The 20,246-nt window shown below is 43.4% G+C and overlaps 1 protein-coding gene across 1 annotated transcript in view; it reads left to right on the forward strand.

Annotated features, from left to right (window-relative positions):
* The window catches only part of LOC120517732, a 154,726-nt gene that overhangs the window by 106,757 nt on the left and 27,723 nt on the right, over positions 1–20,246 (forward strand). The window contains exons 64-73 of the mRNA XM_039740230.1: positions 1,524–1,658; positions 2,225–2,344; positions 2,900–3,040; positions 3,995–4,102; positions 4,753–4,887; positions 5,590–5,700; positions 5,885–5,989; positions 14,110–14,235; positions 18,931–19,056; positions 19,939–20,079. Coding sequence (XP_039596164.1) covers positions 1,524–1,658; positions 2,225–2,344; positions 2,900–3,040; positions 3,995–4,102; positions 4,753–4,887; positions 5,590–5,700; positions 5,885–5,989; positions 14,110–14,235; positions 18,931–19,056; positions 19,939–20,079 — 1,248 coding nt within the window. The remainder of the gene's footprint in view (positions 1–1,523; positions 1,659–2,224; positions 2,345–2,899; positions 3,041–3,994; positions 4,103–4,752; positions 4,888–5,589; positions 5,701–5,884; positions 5,990–14,109; positions 14,236–18,930; positions 19,057–19,938; positions 20,080–20,246) is intronic.

Raw genomic sequence — 20,246 nt, forward strand, 5'->3', positions numbered from 1 at the left:
CACAGTTTGTGTGCCCCCCAACGCCGTTGTCCACCAGGATTTTCTACAGGTGCCCCAGTTTCTAGTCACATTCTAAAGCACACTGGTGTGACCCACTTGTGGACTGGCATCCTGTTCAGATTTCTTTGTGCCCGATGTTAGCCATTTTTAGCTGTGGTAATGGCTGGCGTCCAGCTGCAAGACAGTGATGTCTGGATTTCAAGGGGTCTCAGAGGCAGTCTCTAGTGAGCCTGAGCTAAATAGGAGCCCACTATGCTCCTGTGAGTGAAGCGCCCCCTGGTGAGGTCAGCTGAGCTCTCTCGCTCAGACCCTCCTGTATGGCACGGCTCCACCACACCACACCACACCAGCCAGGCCCCCATCATGTCATGTCTAAGGGGCAGAGACGGCTAATCTGACACCGTCAGGGTTCTGCTGCTGTACTCCAGGAAAGTCATTCACCCTCAGCCAATCAGCTTTAAACTTAACCTCTGACATCATAAAACAGAAAGAGCAGGATAGCCGTTTGTAGATCTCACTTAAACAAAACTTGTGCGAGTCTGGATGAGGATCGTTTAAAATTCTTAAAGAAAGTATTCTTTTTATTAAAACCGAGAAGTCATGTGCCACCTTCTATTGTCAGACACTAACTTTAAAGCTGATTGGTTAAACGTGAACAACAGTTCTGGAGCAACACCTCTGATGTTCAAGGACCAAGAGAATCCTGACAGTACCAGACTGACCTTTTAGAGATGGCCAGCGTTGCTGATGAGGATGATGAGGCTACAACATCCCTCTCTTAAAGGGTCTCGTTTAAGTGGCCTGTGTGTTTGCTGTTTTTCTCACACTAGGCCGACATGCAGACTCCAAACCGTTTGAAGCCTACCAGTGTTCCCAGTCCTCCTCCTCACATTTCCACCCACCTTTCCGACCCAGAAATCCTAAGCTGCCACCCTTTAGCCGGGAGGTCCCCTGGCCTCTCAGTGACAACACGTGCAGGTCTTGCTGCCCCAGCATCGTCTCTCTTGCCATGGCATCTCACAGAGGTGACCTCACATGTCTGCCTGTCAGCAAATGAACAAATCATATGAGGTGAAGGTGAAGTGACAGACTGAGAGAAATGTCAGGGCTTCTTTTTCAACCAGCGAGTTGTCCAGACCTTGATGAGTGCTGCGTATGGTGGTGAGCCCTGGGCATGACTGGGCCCATCAGAGTTTAGTGCTCATCCCTTCTCTGTATCTGCAGCTCTTTTTCATTTAGTTGGTTAATTATTTGGCTCCATTCTATGTATATAATCAAAACTACACTTAACTACAAAAAAATCTCCAAACCCCATACCTTCACGCCTGAGTGTGGTCTACTGAGATGACACGGCTTTCCACCGTGATAAAGGTGGGCGGATAACGAACTCGTTCCCACTTTTCACACAGCATCACAGCAGACATGCCGGCAGTGCGGAGGGAGTTCTGAGGCCATGTTTTGGAGGTGAAGCCTTTTTTGAAATGACCAAGTTCTCCTTTTGTGTGTTTTGTTGTTTCCCACAGGTGATGTCGGAGTTTACCTGAGAGGATGTGCATCTGGGAGCGTCTGCTTGAATCCCACTAATGCCAGTGAGGCCTTACAAATGAATCTGAGTGCACAGATGACCTGCTGTGTAGGAAACCTCTGCAACAGACCCTGTACGTCACACTCGAGTCATCATAAAGTTTATTTTCTGTAATGTCTTCTGCTGAATGTCTCCTTATGAAATGACATGAAAGGCAAGAATGACCAGCAGACGTCTCTGTAGGGTTCATGTTGTGATTATCTTAAATAATTTCTATGGCGAGAAGCAAAAAGAAGGAGTGACACCTAAAAGTGAGAACTTAACAATAACCCTAACTGTGTGTGAAATTTAGTGTGGGACAGACAGTGGAAAGGAGTAAGCAGATCGACAGTACACTGGGGAAATCACGCTTATGTCATGGAAGAACATACATTGGTGACATTGGAGTTGGACTGTAGTGGACACACAGAGCCAGAACTCCGTCCATCATGTGCTTAATGTCTAAAGCAGAGACAAAAATAAAGACATCTGCACCACCTCGAGCCAGCAAGGTGGACGCAGTGTGGTGACCACGGATTTCAAGCTCTCCTCCAAGATAAATAGCAGAAAATCTTAATAAGGTCTTATCATTCAACAGCAATTGAACAAAATGCCCGTGGTGGACTCACATAGCCTGTGACTCTCTGTTGTTATTTTCAGATGCCACCTTGAGATGTTATTCCTGCTCTTCTCCATATTCCTGGGAACAATGTCAAAGCTCGACAACCCCTTGTAACTTCCAGTCCTATACCTGCGCCTCCGTTTGGTCCTCTGGATACAGTAAGTAGCTGCTCTTGACTGAGGTCTCGTTGTGTCTAAACTCATTTAATGTTTGCCGGTTGTCGTACATTTTGTCTCCTTTGATCTCCTTGTATTTTGATTTGGAATTTTCTTTTCGCTTCCAAACCTCCTCCTCTCATGAGATAAACGCCTGCACTGTGTCCAATTGGATGTGTTTACTCAGTAGGTCAACAGGTAAACGGTCTAAAATAAGATTGGCACTGGAAGAACGCAATGGACCCCCAATAATTCACTACAGCATTGAATGCTGCTATTTGTCTGTAATGTGAGCCCCGGTCGTCTGCTCAGTGGTTGTGGGCTCAGGATTTCCAAATATTTTTTACATTGGGTGGTCTCCCAGCATCTAGGACACCCGATCATCTTCCAGCTCAGCCCCCCGATGGCTGCAGGCTTTTGTCCCTGTCACTTTCACAATTAGGAGCCGATTACTACTGCCCTCCAGGCTTCGTTTATACTGGGCCGCACAGACACCCAGAATGTTTTGTGAATGCCCGTTCATAAAATGGCACTTATTCTTCATGTTTTATCTTACAGATGGAAGTATCGGAACGTTCTTTTACAGGAATTGTGTACTCGCAGACCTCATCACCCTGAGTGTGAGCGTTAACTATGGACTTGGGAGTTACAGTATGATTTCGCAGAGCTGCAGTACCGACCTGTGCAACACACAACAAGGTGGGAATGGAGAATCCTCAAGGAATACCTGGTCAGGGGCAGATCTACTATCAGGGTATTCTGCGTGCGTGCCCAGGGGTCCGTGATGGCAAAGGGACTTTTCATCAGGGCCTCCCCTCAACTTGAGGAAATGATCGAGTATCCACGAGTAAGGGGTGACGAGGCAGTCAATAGTGAGAAATGCCACACTGCATCAAATGAACCGTTGTTTGTGTGCCACATTTATGAGCTGCTCTCTGTTAAGGGGTCTGTGGGGGGTCCAGCCTTGCCTTGATGGAGTCTGCTCTGTGCTTTCCGCACAGCAAATGCTTTGTCTGTGGCAGGTAGAGGACTGCCCCAAATCCCAGACACCAGTTCTAGTCCAGCAGAGACTTGCATTTGGCCGTGGTGCCCTTTCCACAGGTTTAAAATACTCCCAAGACACACACCAGCAATTCTCAGCTCCATCCTCCTCCTCCTCTTCCACTCCTGGCTAAGGCAGAGGGGCTTCTCTTCAAGCCTCAAGCCTGGCCTGTAGCAGCGCCTCATCCCTTGAGCACTTCCAGGTTAGGCTGAGAGTGCAGGCATTTAGGAAGACACGTAGACCCCAACAGGGCTGTCCAATAGAACTTCAGCTCACATGCAGCCCGCAAGTGTCCAAATGGAGACTCCAACAGGGGGATGTTGCAACCCAGTGTACTGGAGAAACACTTGAGGGGGGTATTCTCCCATTATGCTTCTATTTTATTGGGCCACCCAGTTCGACACCAACACAATCCATTAAATCTTGATGGGCAAGTTCAAAATGCTGAAGCAAAGCTGATGGTAAAGACCCCTGATGTAGCTCTTGGGAGTCTCACTCCTGATCCTTGGGCACTGATGCCGCTTGTCTGGCGTGTCACCCAGTTGAATCATCAGATAGCATCGCGCCGGTGACCTGCCTCACTGTTTCATTACTGTGGTGTTTGTTTGCAGTGAACGTTTCCAGTGATCCAAACGGACTAGTCTGCTGTACTGGGAACAACTGGAGCTGCCAAAAAACCATCAACTGCTCCGGCATTCAGGACCACTGCTTCAATTCAGGTCAGGACATTTTTACTCAAGGACTTTCCATACAAAGGATTTACAGTATTAATGACATATCCAGAAATGTAATTTATACAGCGTCTTTCTATACTGTATGTTGTGGTGCACCGGCAAGTCACATGATTCAGGTGAAAGAACTCTAGGGAGGTGGCAGAATGTGCCCACTGTGCTGTATTATGACCCGCACCTGTATTTGTAGACAGGTCAGAAGACCCCTGGCATCCTTGGCAGGGAGCTCAACAGGATAGATAGCTGGCCACTTACTGACCCTGAGGTCCCAAGTTCATGGCCAGCCTCCTCATGTGAGGACTGGGACTCTGAGACACTCCCAGTTTGTGACCAAAGCCATGTCACGTATGTGGAGTCCATACTTTTGATGTGGTCACAACATCATTATGAGTTCTGCTCGCTTGATGCTGCTGTTGTATGGGGTAGACAGTCAACTGGCATTGTGGGTACACTTTGATCTCACAAGCTTCAGGATGCTTCTTCAATGGAGGATCACTGATGACCCAAATCTGTGTGTAAATCTGAAAAAGAAGTTCAAATGACAAGCCTTGTCAGTCAGTGCCAGGCCATTACCACAGGCAGTGACAAATTCTGACAAAAGAATGAATAAGTGACGCTGTGCCCTTTGTGTGTTTCAGCTAATGGCCAGCAGGTCTTCAGCGGCTGCATATCCAGAAGTGTCTGTGAGAACCCGATGACCTCAGGCTACATTTTGCCCATTCCTCTTGGTTCCACCATTTCCTGCTGTCAAGGCTTCCTCTGTAATCAAATCTGTGAGTAAATGCTGCGCTCGGTCTCATGTGCGCTTGGTGCTTGTGTTGGGTCGTGCCACTGCAAATGCCCAGGCCACAAGGTGCAGGAGGAGAAAGGAGACCAACATAGCTATCAGGCTGACTGAAGTGGGTCGAATGTCAAGTGTGGTTATTTCATGCCACGTGAGGTCATTGAGCTCCAGTTGTGCTGTACAATGGCTGACCCTGCCCTCTGACCCCAAAGGGTATGCGAAAACTAACAAATTCCTAATACAAGAAATTGTATAAAGTGAAAAAAGAACAAAAAAAAAATAATAAGAACAAATCTGGCAGCAATCATCATTGGTGATGAGTCAGATACCATGGGCAGGATGGTAAAGCTATGGGTGGTCTATCCACAAAAATGACCAAGTGTCTGTCACTAAGCAGGCTTGATGGGGCAGAGGACAAACATGACAGAGAAGACAGAGTGGTGACCCTGGGCACCAGTTCAGTGTGTACTCAATGGGCACAGACCCCTTGGCACAGTGTCGACTTAGACCTCCGTCTCTACAGGGATGTTGTGTGTCCTCTTGGTCCATTCAGATGAGTGACCATGCAGCTCATCACGGCTTCCATAATCCTTTCACTTGTGAACCACTTCTGAGTTTTGATAGAACCACTTGAGACTCTTCGGCTCTTTTATTTATTTGGTGATTGTTTGACTGTTTCTTTGTTTCATAGCCTTTAACATTTCTGGACTCCTGAATGGCCTGGTTTGCTGCACAGGGACGGACCAGACATGCCAGAACACGGTGAACTGCACTGGCATCCAAGACCGCTGCTTCATATCAGGTAAGGTCACAAGAAGATGTTAATAAAATGCGTTCAGAACTGAGCTTCCTCATGGTGTGCCCTTGAGGGAAATGCCAGTGAGATGGCAAGGCATCTGCCTGAATACACTAGTGAAAAAAAATGAAAATGGCCTCTACTAAAAGGCATCCGCCATTCTTATTGATTTGCTGTTTTTCTTTCATAGTGAATGGGTCCATCGTGTCCAGGGGATGCACTTCACAAAGCGCTTGTGGCACAGCCCTCGGCCCACTCTCGTCATGTTGTCAAGGAAACCTCTGCAATCAGCTGAGTGAGTAGAGCTAAAACACACCAATCACCTCATCGGTTAGTTTAAGTCACATGGGCCCAGCCATCATGTCAGTCACCATATGGTTGAATGCTTCTTTGGTGTGTTAACATTTCCATTGAAGAAAAGGAAGTAAAACCAGAAAGCCCTGCTTCAGTGGGTCTTGTAGTTATGGTGGTCTCCACTGTTCTGAATGTTTCTTATATTCGGCACAAACTCTACAGCGGTGAGAAATGGCTGCCCTGTGGAAGCCCCACTCTGCACATTCCTATCTATATGCCGTGACTTTGCTTCTTCACCCCCAGGGCACACCTTCAGGTAATGTTAGCAAACTGAGAAATGGGACAGAAAAGGTCAAACTGGGAAATCAAAAAACACAATGGCAGAGACAAGACATGAGACAAAAGTCGTAGCTGAAAACACACCAGCAAAAAGGTCCATGGCCCATGAACAAAAGGTTTAAACAAAAGGACTTTAGAAAACCGGTTGGAATCTGCAATTCAACTGAAGCGAAGTGAACTTTCAATTGACCTTTAAACCTGTCGCAGGTCACGACCTCTGAGGACCTCTGTCCTACCAATGGGTGACTAAAATAGTGGCGATCTTTAAAATACAATACACACCAAGAAATGAAACAACTAATAATGTAAATGATGAAATAATAAATACACGTGAGAAGTCAATTCTTGGACGTTAAGAGGAACCCAAACAAGTGGAAGATCATACAAGATGATTGAAATGAACATATAAGAAATATTAACAGAAACCCAATCATAGCAGTCAATTGTGAGGACAGTCCTTGTGATTGTAACCCTAAAGATGCATCAGAGACAGAAGAGAACGTCGAAGCCCCTCTGAGCACTCAATATATCTAAAATAATTACAGCAGTGTCTGAGTAACTGTTAGTAAAAGGGATTGGGACAGGCCATCATGAAAAACACACCAGAGTGGAGGAAACAGAGGAAAATGACGTGAATCCAAAGTGCTTTAGAAATGTCCACTTAAATTCTGCTTTATAAATGACTCGTCTCGATGAGAACGGGCAGCTTCTTTATATTCAGTTGACGGTCCACTGTACCTGAGAATGGGAAAGTGGCAGATCACCAACTAGTGTTCTTGTATCGGGGGCCACCAGCACTAAGGATGGCCCTGGCAAGATGTCTGCATGAACGAAGCTTTCCACAGCAGGAGGGTCTCGGCTCATGACACTCCTGACAGCTTTAGTCACTCAATTTTGAACTGGAAAATGTCCACAGGCCCTTAGAAGGTCTTCAGATGCTGAGCCAACACTGTGCTTTATGGGTCTTTTTTGACCCCCTTTGAGGTGCCCTGGATGTCAGACCTGATATAAATTATGGACCACACTATCCTTTAGAGCTGATGATCCCACATTTCAAAAAAATCACGAAAGTTACTGGTGCATCGAAACTGGCTGGCCTGGTCAAGATGAGTAGCAGCTTTACACAAAAGTGACCTTTGGAACCTTTCGAAGTGTTATGGGTCGGGAGACCACAAGTGCAGTGCAAAGTCCCTTAAAAAAGTCAATGGTGGGTCAAAACTGACCCGAAGGACATGACACACATTTTCTGAAACCTGCACAAATTATTGGATGGTCACATTAGTTTACTGTTCATTAATTGGGAGAAATGTAGGAAAAGTCACAGTTTTCTCCTGAATAGGTGACATTTAGGAGGCTTTTACCTTTTTTAAATACAAAACTTGGTCCAATTTATGTTAATGGAAATTTGTTTTATTATTTACTAGCTGTACCCGGCCACGCGTTGCTGTGGCTCAGTCTGGTTAAATGGAAAAGAAAGAAAAGAGAAAGCGCACGTTTCTAATATGTTTAATTTCCCAATGCTTGTGGGTATACAATATTGTTTGTTGTTCCATTGTGTGTGCAGATATAGAGATTGTCTGATTTGCTGACTCTAGAACACGCAACATATAATTGTCCATGTGAGAAGCAATCCGTGTCCAGATCTAAACCGCACAATTCTAAAGATTGGCCCTGAGCTTTGTTGATGGTGATTGCAAACGCCAATCGAATTGGGAATTGCAATCTCTTAAATTGAAATGGCATATCCGTTGGGATCATAGGAATGCGAGGAATGAGGACATCTTCACCTCTGAAAGGTCCTGTCAAGGTTGTTGCTTCTACGACGTTGCTCATTAATTTTTTTACTGCAAGCCGCGTGCCGTTGGTTGATATTTCGCAACATGATAATTGCAACGCCGATTTTCAATTGCAGTACGTGCGGTGGCATGCCTGGCAGATCGAGTGAATTCAAAAATTCTGTTGGATAATTAACCGCTTCATCTGCTTCCACAACAGTGTCGACGGACTTGTATGTGACTGCCTCGCTTTGAATGCTAGACTGAATAATATTGCTAAGTTCGTAGACGTCTTTGTTCTTGGCCGCAAGAATAGCTCGTTTACTCAGCCAATCGTGATTCTTATAATTGGTTTGAATATTGGGAAATACTTTTTCAACCAATTCTTCTTTTGACATCACTAAATTGCAGAAGTTATGAGGCAATGAAATTCATCCTGAGGTCAGATCAACCGGCACCTTTCTGTTCCCAATTTCCATCAATTAATGTGAGAGTATCTCAGCTGATCAATCGTTTTGCAGCTGGACACGCATTTTTGTAGTTAATTTTAACGTCTTTACGTGTCGCCACAAAGTAGAGTATTTCAGGCAAGCATTTATTTCATCCGCTGGTGTCGATCGAGGAATTACAGGTAATGTTTGCCTGAAATCTCCTGCAAGCAATATTAATGCGTTCCCAAATGGTGTGATGTTTCCACGCAAATCTTGCAATGATCGATCAAGAGCCTCGAGCGATTTTTTGTACGCTATTGTGCATTCATCCCAAACAACAAGTTTGCATTTCTGCAATACTTTTCCCATGCCGGATGCTTTGGAAATGTTGCAGGTGGAAGTTTTAATGAATTGCATATTCAATGGCAATTTCAAAGCGCAATGAGCAGTTCTTCCACCTGGTAGCAATGTCGCAGCTATTCTGGACGACGCAAGAGCTAAGGCTATGTCATTTTGGGATCGAATTGCTGCCAGAATCAATCGTTTTACCAGTTCCTCCTGGTGCATCTAAGAAGAAGATTTCTCCAACCCCATTATTGACAGTTTGCTTTATTTGATCGTAAATGCCTTTTTGCTCAAGCTTAAGCTTAGGAATATTTGATTGCACATACGACAAAATATCGCTCGTGTTGTAATTTTGTTCACGACACAATTCTACATCAAACGAAGCAGCAGCAGATCGATTCGGTGATGGCATTCCCAATTGATTGAGATTTTTGTTCGCGATTTCTAAGCACAAATCTTCAATCAGTATCAACGCTTCGTTGTAGATTTCTGCTGTGAAATCCATGTTCGTATTTGAATTTTCCTTGCGTATTTGACGGAAAATATCTTCAGCCATGTGCGATTTATATTTCTCCCATAACTCTGTTGGAGATGAAGGAGAGCAGGCGGTCAGTATGATTGCAAACAATGCACAAATTTGATTTGGATGTGATGTGTTGCACGCGTCATTAATGCATACATCCCAGTGTTGGTCGTTCTCCAATAAATTCAGAGCTTGACATGCACTGCAGAAAGTGGCATGTGTAACTCCGTTGTCAATTGTCAATTGCTGGAAAGACGTTGGACCGGGCACATTTACCAACAGCTTGCGAAGAAAGAAGCATTCATCTTGATTGGGATGCATGGTGTACAGTCGACCTACCATAGTTTCTTTGAATATGCCAGGTTGTCCGTCGACTCGCTCTCCTCGTTTGCGTCGTTCAAATGATTTTCTACTCGCATTCCATGTGTAATACGTAGGCACTTCCGAATACAGCAGTGTTTTCGCAAACGCGTCATTTTGACATAACGTGAAGAAAGCAGTTAACGTTGTAGCCGGTGGATTCAGGGCTATTTGTTGCACATTTGCAGCTGTGAAATAAACGCATTGTCCATTTTCTAGATGTACTGCTAAGTGAACAACAGCTGGACTTCATTCATGTATTGGAAATGAAAGAATTCGCCATACAGCTTCATTGCTGCTTATGTATCTTCCAGCCTGATACTGTACGATTTCATCGATATGTATGACCGCATTCCTATCACTTCTTTCTGGTTGCACGCCAAAAACTGCCATGTCGCTGCCTTTATTCACGTACTTACAAATGTATTTGATCGATTTAACGGAGTTACAGTATTCCACATTTATGTGCGCTTTGTATGTTTTTGATAGCAAAGGCGAATATGGAACAACCCACCGGTTATCTACGTCGATGTCACTGTTTCGCATTTGTATGGTTGCTAATTTACCGCCATCTTCTGCTGATCTTCTTTTGTATAAAGGATATCCATCGTTTCCTGTAACTGTGTTGGATACTAATGCTCGAGGATATCGCTTAGAGCATTTTCCGTCTATCATGCATGGTGAATTTGGATTCAGTGTGCCTCAAGGTCCATCTTACTGTATAAAAGCGGTCGGGATGTCCTTCCATCCCGTGAGTGCTACGCAGGCGTGGAGTTTCACACACGCCCCGTTCCTTTTTTTGCAATGCACGATGGGATTTGTAGTTTCGTTTTTCCAGGTAAAAGATGATTTTCTACTCCAGACTGTGCGATATCTTCTTCTTCTTTCTTACTATATAAAAGCGGTCGGGATTGTCCTTCTGTCCCGTGAGTGCAAAGCGTAGTGGTATTCCGCTTATCACAGACTTACTACTTGCAGCTTGCGGTACGAAGCGACATGACGTGAGCAGAGTTCTGGTGCTCCCATCGTTCCCTTGCTTTTGTGTGCGATGCACTGGAAAAATAGACAAAATTATGTTGATGGAGTACAAATGCCTCACCGCGTAGTAAATATCAGGAGGGTTCAAAAGGGCAACCTCAATATAGAAAAAAAGTTAAAATTTCATCACAAAAATAACAGAAACTACGAGTATTAAAGTAATACCACTCAAATGCAATATAGCCAAATTAATTAGTTTGTATAAAATATCAAATTGATCTACATATTGAATTTCCTTAAGCAGTGGTCAACTTAAAAGTCGGTCGCCTTAAAAGGCGGGTCAGCCTAGTGTATCATATTTTTCGTCACAACTTCATGCAAATAATTATCAACGTCGGCATCGGGTATTTCAGCGCATATTACATTGTCGATTTCGTTCGAAGTGATTTCGTTATAGAGCCAGATTAGTATATGTGCGTGTGGCAGCCCTCTCTTTTACCATTCCACTGAGTACATCCAGCAGCGCACAGACCCAAACACTTCATGTTTTACCATGAAATCCATCTGCGATTTCAGCTTCTGTCTGAAAACGCATGCTGTGATGTCATGCCTATCCACCGGCGATTGCCCAGGAAGTAAGAGCTGTTGTATATCGTCCCAAGCTGGATTGCATGTGAATGTAATGAATAGGTCTGGACGCCCGTAGTGACGAACATACGCCATTGCATCTTGAGCGTACTCATGCATATGACGTGGACTGCCTGTATATGAAGATGGCAAAATCGTTAGTCTTCCAACGTTAGTTGTATTACTGTCATTTACAACTGCATCTCGCAAATGAACGTATTCTTCAGAGCGAAGCTTGGCCTGATTCAAACGGATGAATATCAAACGTTCTGTTTCGATTTTTACATACATATCTACAATGTATTGGTGAAACAATTGATGGCATTTCAAAATGTGATTGTCTTCATTCTCTCGAATCATTAATCGGTATGAATATTAGTTCATTGCGCTGCATTTCATATTTGTTTCTTTGCAACGGACTGGATTTATCTTCTTAACGTGGAAGTGATATCCATCGGCACCATCCCAAAAAATGATTGGATATTGCAGGGCATCGTAGCATCGATGAGTTTCTGCAACTTTTGTCAATTGATTGTTTCTCCGATGAAGAACAATATCTCTAGGTTGGAATTGATCTCCAACTATAACAATTGCCACTTCGTCTATAGTTGGAGCATTGAATCTTCGCACATGTTCTGCAGCAGGCGTTTTGTCAGCATGAATAGCAATCTTGTGTGTATCGGATGGCATCATGTCGGTTGCTGTTTTGAACAAACACACCAAATTGTTTTTTTCGTGAAGAAGCTCTTGCAGTTGGGAAACGATGGAACTTTTTATGCCGGTGGAAATTCTGCAGCGTGCATTCAATTCATCATTGCCATCACCGATTAAGTACATTTGTAGGAATTTATGTTGACCATCTGGGCCCAGAAGCAGGGAGCCGGCTTTATGATAAATTTGTCCTTTCACTTTGAAATTTGGCATGAATTGAGCTGTTGCGATTTCTGCGCCGAACGACATCATTTGGAAACATGAGTTGTGTTTCCTGATGTTAGATAGGAAATGCTTTGATTCGGCAAGCAAAGTATTTAATGGCTCTGGCGGTTCTCCAAGTTGAGGCAGTTTAATTTTTCCGGCGGCGCAACACATTCCTTTCGTTTCTCCATTAAATTTCAGAGCCTTGCAATAAGGACACACTTCAGTCATTGAGCTCAAACTATAATCATCAGCTGGGTTGTACCGGAATGCAAGGCGATTGTAATCATGTGAGTCGTGTTTGACGCTGATCTGCTGTTTCTCGTTGACGTCTTTCAGCCACTCTCAGCTTGTCGCGTTCATTCTGTTGAGAACGAAGCAGATCTGAAGCTGCAGAACGCGGTTGCTGTGCTCGAAACCGTGCATCCTCAAGTCTGGCTGCCCGTCGCTCTGCTGCTTCCTCGGCACATATTTGAGCCATTCTTTGTCTGTTTCGCTCGTTCGCTGATGCCCATTCTTTCTCAGTTTGATTTGCAATTACTCGCAAGTACGATGACCTAAGTTTGATCTTCTGCGAGGCATTATTTAGTATAGCGTGTGTTGCTTTTACGTCCAACAGATGGCGCTGTTTTTCAAAAAAGCAAGTTTTTACCTGTCACAGGTGTGACATCTATATAATAGTAGGTATATAAAAACACGCGCGTATTCAAATGCAATGTTGTGTCAAAATTTCAAAGCAATCGGTGAAGAACTTTCGGAGATTTAAGATTTTGAACAAACGAACATTTACATTTTTATTTATATAGATTTTGCAGAATAAAATCTCAGATTTATTAATAAAACATCAGTGAAGCATTATTACTTTACTTTAAATCACAACAGAGAAAAAAAGCAAAGGTTTGAATCAGGAGAATCTCGTCCTTATTGTAATGACCTGGGGTGAGAGTTGGAGGATTGGCATTGGAACTCGAGACAAAGCCGGTGGTAGTTGGTCCTTCTGCAGCTGACACCACCATCTTCTTCTTCAGCCACCACAATCTTCTGGGTCTCCTTCTCCAGCTGCCTCATTCACTGCCTACCCACTCACACACTGCTGGTACCATTCAGCCGAGGTTGATGGCAATAGCAACACCATCAGACTCACTTTCACTTACTCTGTTAGCCAATCTAATGCCGGAATCCTACCCAAGACTCCACCCACCCTACTACGTTACACGGTTTTTGATGAAACAGTCAGTTATGGAGTTAGATGGCTGTGTAACTGTGTAACTGATGACTGATGATGGCGGCTGTATTCCCAGTGCTGGTGTGGCTGGCATACACACTTAGGATGCTGGTAATTACAGTCAGCCGGACTTACCACTCGACTAAACGACAGCCGCAGACTTAGCGATGTACCAGTGACAGTTTACTTTCAGTAACGTGTGCACATGAAAGCACAAAACGATTGAAAATGGCAAAGTCTTACACTTCACTGCACCATACCTGAAAACTAGCGATGGCAGCCATCTCTTCATGCACATCAAATCTAGCTTGCTTCTTTTGAAAACTGAAAATGGACATTACGAGAAACATTAAAGAAAGGTTAGTGGATGTCATGTGGTCATTTGTGTCTGTGGAAATGAAGCTGCCTGTGAGCCTCATCTAAGCACAGTCCTGGCAGAGCTGCTTTTCAATGTGAGTGTTAACAGTCCTGCGTGACGGCTGCCCCCAGAGTTGAACCCACCTCAGCGCTGCTGTGAGGCAGTGGGGTAACCACAGTGCCCCCCGACTCAGTCCAGGCCCTCAAGTACCAGCGGTAATTGTTCACGTCTCGTTCTTTCTTAAGGTACAGCCTTACAGTGCAATCAATGCTCTTCGCCTTATTCGTGGGGCTCCTGCAACGGCACCAGCCAAGTCTGCTCTTCCCAAGATTCCATGTGTGCTTCCGTGGCTCAGTCCACTTCTTTTAACTGTGAGTACAGCACGCTTTCTGTCTCTTGACGCTTTCCTAAACTCATCTTCCCTTTCAGATCAGACATCACGGTTTGGGTGTTGGGTTTGAAATGTCAGCTCAATGGTGGTGGATGACTTTCCGTTTTAGAGTTAAAAGTTATAAAGGGTTAAAAACTAAGAAAACAGTAAGAATATTCATTCAAAAACGAAAACTCCAATTATTTTAGTGAATTATTATTTTATCTCAGTTCGTCTTTCCAGCTACTTTAATAGTTTTGTTTAGTTTTCGTTTTTCATTTTGGTTTTGTTACTTATTTTATTTCAGTTTATGAAAATGTTTTTTTAATAATAGTTTCACTTGTGATTTTAGTTTTCCTTAACTATAATAACCTTGGTGTTTTATTTTTTATCTCTGTTGTCCTCTCGACCTTTTGCTAATCTGTACCTCTTTTTAGAATCGCAGTCAATTCTTGTGATCTGCTGAGGTTACGTTCCTGAAAACAACTACAACAACAACAACAACATTTATTTATATAGCACATTTTCATACAAACAGTAGCTCAAAGTGCTTTACATATTAAAGAATAGAAAAATGAAAGACATAATTATAAAAAATAAATCAACATTAACATCGAATAAGAGTAAGGTTCAATGGCCAGGGGACAGAAAAACAAAAACTCCAGACGGCTGGAGAAAAATAAAATCTGTAGGGATTCCAGACCATGAGACCACCTGACCAGTCCCCTCTGGACATTCTACCTAACATAAATGGAACAGTCCTCTTTGGATTTAGGGTTCTCACGGAAGGGCTTGATGATGATGATGGTCACGTAGACTTCTTCCTTTTAATCCGTCCATCATTGTTGGAGCATCATGAAGCTTTGAGTAGGTGGAGGTGGCGCAGGCCGGAAAAAGAAACAGAAGAGAGAGTAGGGGTCAGTACGGATTTTAGAGCCACCATGAATAGTTGTTATGATGAATTGAACATACAGAGTATCAGGATTAAGTGAAAGTGAAGTTATGAGAAGGCCATGTTAAAGTAATGTGTTTTCAGCAGTGTTTTAAAGTGCTCCACTGTATCAGTCTGGCGAATTCCTATTGGCAGGCTATTCCAGATTTTAGGTGCATAACAGCAGAAGGCCGCCGCCTCACCACTTCTTTTAAGTTTTGTTCTTGGAATTCTAAGGAGACACTCATTTGAAGATCTGAGGTTACGATTTGGAATATAAGGTGTCAGACATTCCGATATATAAGATGGGGCTAGATTATTTAAGGCTTTATAAACCATAAGCAGAATTTTAAAGTCAATTCTGAATGACACAGGTAACCAGTGTAGCGACATCAAAACTGGAGAAATGTGTTCTGATTTTCTTTTCCTAGTTAGGATTCTAGCAGCTCCATTCTGCACTAGTTGCAAACGATTTATATCTTTTGGGTAGTCCTGAGAGGAGTGCGTTACAGTAATCTAGTCGACTGAAAACAAACGCGTGAACTAATTTCTCAGCATCTTTCAGTGATATATAAAAAAAGGGAAAATCAGCGACAGAAGTGAGCGTCAAAGCCCCTCTGAGCACTCAATATATCTAAAATAATTACAGCAGTGTCTGAGTAACTGTTAGTAAAAGGGACTGGGACAGGCCATCATGAAAAACACACCAGAGTGGAGGAAACAGAGAAAATGACGTGAATCCAAAGCGCTTTAGAAATGTCCGCTTAAATTCTGTTTTATAAATGACTCGTCTCGATGAGAACGGGCAGCTTCTTTATATTCAGTTGACGGTCCACTGTACCTGAGAATGGGAAAGTGGCAGATGACCAACTAGTGTTCTTGTATCGGGGCCACCAGCACTAAGGATGAGTACATCCAGCAGCGCACAGACCCAAACACTTCATGTTTTACCATGAAATCCATCAGCAATTTCAGCTTCTGTCTGAAAACGCGTGCTGTGATGTCATGCCTATCCACCGGCGATTGCCAAAGGAAGTAAGAGCTGTTGTATATCGTCCCAAGCTGGATTGCATGTGAATGTAATGAATAGGTCTGACGAACATACGCATATTGCATCTTGAGCGTACTCATGCATATGACGTGGACTGCCTGTATATGAAGATGGCAAAATCGTTAGTCTTCCAACGTTAGTTGTATTACTGTCATTTACAACTTTATCTCGCAAATGAACGTATTCTTCAGAGCGAAGCTTGGCCTGATTCAAACGGATGAATATCAAACGTTCTGTTTCGATTTTTACATACATATCTACAATGTATTGGTGGAACAATTGATGGCATTTCAACATGTGATTGTCTTCATTCTCTCGAATCATTAATCGGTATGAATAATAGTTCATTGTGCTGCATTTCATATTTGTTTCTTCGCCACTGACTGGATTTATCTTCTTAGCGTGGAAGTGATATCCATCGGCAACATCCCAAAAATGATTGGATATTGCAGGGCATCGTAGCATCGATGAGTTTCTGCAACTTTTTCAATTGATCGTTTCTCCGATGAAGAACAATATCTCTAGGTTGGAATTGATCTCCAACTATAACAATTGCCACTTCGTCTATAGTTGGAGCATTGAATCTTCGCACATGTTCTCCAGCAGGCGTTTTGCCAGCATGAATAACAATCTTGTGTGTATCGGATGGCATCATGTCGGTTGCTGTTTTGAACAAACACACCAAATTGTTTTTTTCGTGAAGAAGCTCTTGCAGTTGGGAAAAGATGGAACTTTTATGCTGGTAGAAATTCCGGCGTGCGTTCAATTCATCATTGCCATCACCGATGAAGTACATTTGTAGGAATTTATGTTGACCATCTGGGAACGGACGCAGGCGCCGGCTTTATGATAAATTTGTCCTTTCACTTTGAAAGTTGGCATGAATTGAGCTGTTGCGATTTTTGCTGAACGATGTCATTTGGAAACATGAGTTGTATTTCCTGATGTTAGATAGGAAATGCTTTGATTCGCAAACAAAGTATTTAATGGCTCTGACGGTTCTCCAAGTTGAGGCAGTTTAATTTTTCCGGGGCCGCAACACATTCCTTTCGTTTCTCCATTAAATTTCAGAGCCTTGCAATAAGGACACACTTCAGTCATAGTGCCGATGAGAACATGCCGCTCAAACTAGAATCATCAGCTGGGTTGTACCGGAATGCAAGGCGATTGTAATCATGTGAGTCGTGTTTGACGCTGATCTGCTGTTTCTCGTTGACGTCTTTCAGCCACTCTCAGCTTGTCGCGTTCATTCTGTTGAGAACGAAGCAGATCTGAAGCTGCAGAACGCGGTTGCTGTGCTCGAAACCGTGCATCCTCAAGTCTGGCTGCCCGTCGCTCTGCTGCTTCCTCGGCACATATTTGAGCCATTCTTTGTCTGTTTCGCTCGTTCGCTGATGCCCATTCTTTCTCAGTTTGATTTGCAATTACTCGCAAGTACGATGACCTAAGTTTGATCTTCTGCGAGGCATTATTTAGTATAGCGTGTGTTGCTTTTACGTCCAACAGATGGCGCTGTTTTTCAAAAAAGCAAGTTTTTACCTGTCACAGGTGTGACATCTATATAATAGTAGGTATATAAAAACACGCGCGTATTCAAATGCAATGTTGTGTCAAAATTTCAAAGCAATCGGTGAAGAACTTTCGGAGATTTAAGATTTTGAACAAACGAACATTTACATTTTTATTTATATAGATTTTGCAGAATAAAATCTCAGATTTATTAATAAAACATCAGTGAAGCATTATTACTTTACTTTAAATCACAACAGAGAAAAAAAGCAAAGGTTTGAATCAGGAGAATCTCGTCCTTATTGTAATGACCTGGGGTGAGAGTTGGAGGATTGGCATTGGAACTCGAGACAAAGCCGGTGGTAGTTGGTCCTTCTGCAGCTGACACCACCATCTTCTTCTTCAGCCACCACAATCTTCTGGGTCTCCTTCTCCAGCTGCCTCATTCACTGCCTACCCACTCACACACTGCTGGTACCATTCAGCCGAGGTTGATGGCAATAGCAACACCATCAGACTCACTTTCACTTACTCTGTTAGCCAATCTAATGCCGGAATCCTACCCAAGACTCCACCCACCCTACTACGTTACACGGTTTTTGATGAAACAGTCAGTTATGGAGTTAGATGGCTGTGTAACTGATGACTGATGATGGCGGCTGTGTTCCCAGTGCTGGTGTGGCTGGCATACACACTTAGGATGCTGGTAATTACAGTCCGCCGGACTTACCACTCGACTAAACGACAGCCGCAGACTTAGCAATGTACCAGTGACAGTTTACTTTCAGTAACGTGTGCACATGAAAGCACAAAACGATTGAAAATGGCAAAGTCTTACACTTCACTGCACCATACCTGAAAACTAGCGATGGCAGCCATCTCTTCATGCACATCAAATCTAGCTTGCTTCTTTTGAAAACTGAAAATGGACATTACGAGAAACATTAAAGAAAGGTTAGTGGATGTCATGTGGTCATTTGTGTCTGTGGAAATGAAGCTGCCTACGAGCCTCCTGCATTCATCTAAGCGCAGTCCTGGCAGAGCTGCTTTTCAATGTGAGTGTTAAAAGTCCTGCGTGGCGGCTGCCCCAGAGTTGAACCCACCTCAGCGCTGCTGTGAGGCAGTGGGGTAACCACAGTGCCCCCCGACTCAGTCCAGGCCCTCAAGTACCAGCGGTAATTGTTCACGTCTCGTTCTTTCTTAAGGTACAGCCTTACAGTGCAATCAATGCTCTTCGCCTTATTCGTGGGGCTCCTGCAACGGCACCAGCCAAGTCTGCTCTTCCCAAGATTCCATGTGTGCTTCCGTGGCTCAGTCCACTTCTTTTAACTGTGAGTACAGCACGCTTTCTGTCTCTTGACGCTTTCCTAAACTCATCTTCCCTTTCAGATCAGACATCACGGTTTGGGTGTTGGGTTTGAAATGTCAGCTCAATGGTGGTGGATGACTTTCCGTTTTAGAGTTAAAAGTTATAAAGTGTTAAGAACTAAGAAAACAGTAAGAATATTCATTCAAAACGAAAACTCCAATTATTTTAGTGAATTATTATTTTATCTCAGTTCGTCTTTCCAGCTACTTTAATAGTTTTGTTTAGTTTTCGTTTTTCATTTTGGTTTTGTTACTTATTTTATTTCAGTTTATGAAAATGTTTTTTTAATAATAGTTTCACTTGTGATTTTAGTTTTCCTTAACTATAATAACCTTGGTGTTTTATTTTTTATCTCTGTTGTCCTCTCGACCTTTTGCTAATCTGTACCTCTTTTTAGAATCGCAGTCAATTCTTGTGATCTGCTGAGGTTACGTTCCTGAAAACAACTCACAGATACGGAAACGGCAGACACTGAAGCATTGAGCGCTTTGTTATTTGGTTTTGCTTGTGATTTTCAACTCTAGAACTTTGTTCATCTCAGATTTCTATAGGTTTTGATTTTTTAATTTAAAGCTTTTTACTTGGACTTTCACTTTTGCTTCTTCAGAATGAAAGCTTTTGTAATCTCTGCGTTTAGGATTTTATAGGCTTTGGCCTTTTGGAGGGTGAAGGCCTCACACCTGCTTCTGAGTTTCAGAGCCCGGCCTAATTGAGGCCTTTGGTCGTACTTTTTAAATTCAGGCCTTTTAAACGCTTTAAGGGCCCAAAATGATAACACAAAAGTGTATTGCATGTTGATGTGAATGCTACATTTCATGCTATATCTCCTCTTTTTTTAATGCAGATTATTATTCGACGAGTAACTTCCAACGGTACTGTGCTGCCCCCTCGAGCTGCGACATCAGCGTGGCTGTGAACTTTGGCTCTTTCAGTAGCACGTGGATGTCAAAGTGCTGCGTCTCTGATTTGTGCAACAACAACACTGGTGAGTCTGAAGTGGACGCACACGTCTGAAGCGCAAATGACTTTCTCGACTAACACGTGACGTTCACGCCATTGGTGTTGGCTCTGCCGATGGCAGCGGAACTGCAGACTCCCAGCACAGCATCTGTGTGAGCTGCAAAGCCTTCAGTGTCTGACCTCTGAGTTTTT

Source organism: Polypterus senegalus, chromosome 1 (assembly GCF_016835505.1).
Source record: "Polypterus senegalus isolate Bchr_013 chromosome 1, ASM1683550v1, whole genome shotgun sequence".
NCBI lineage: Eukaryota > Metazoa > Chordata > Cladistia > Polypteriformes > Polypteridae > Polypterus > Polypterus senegalus.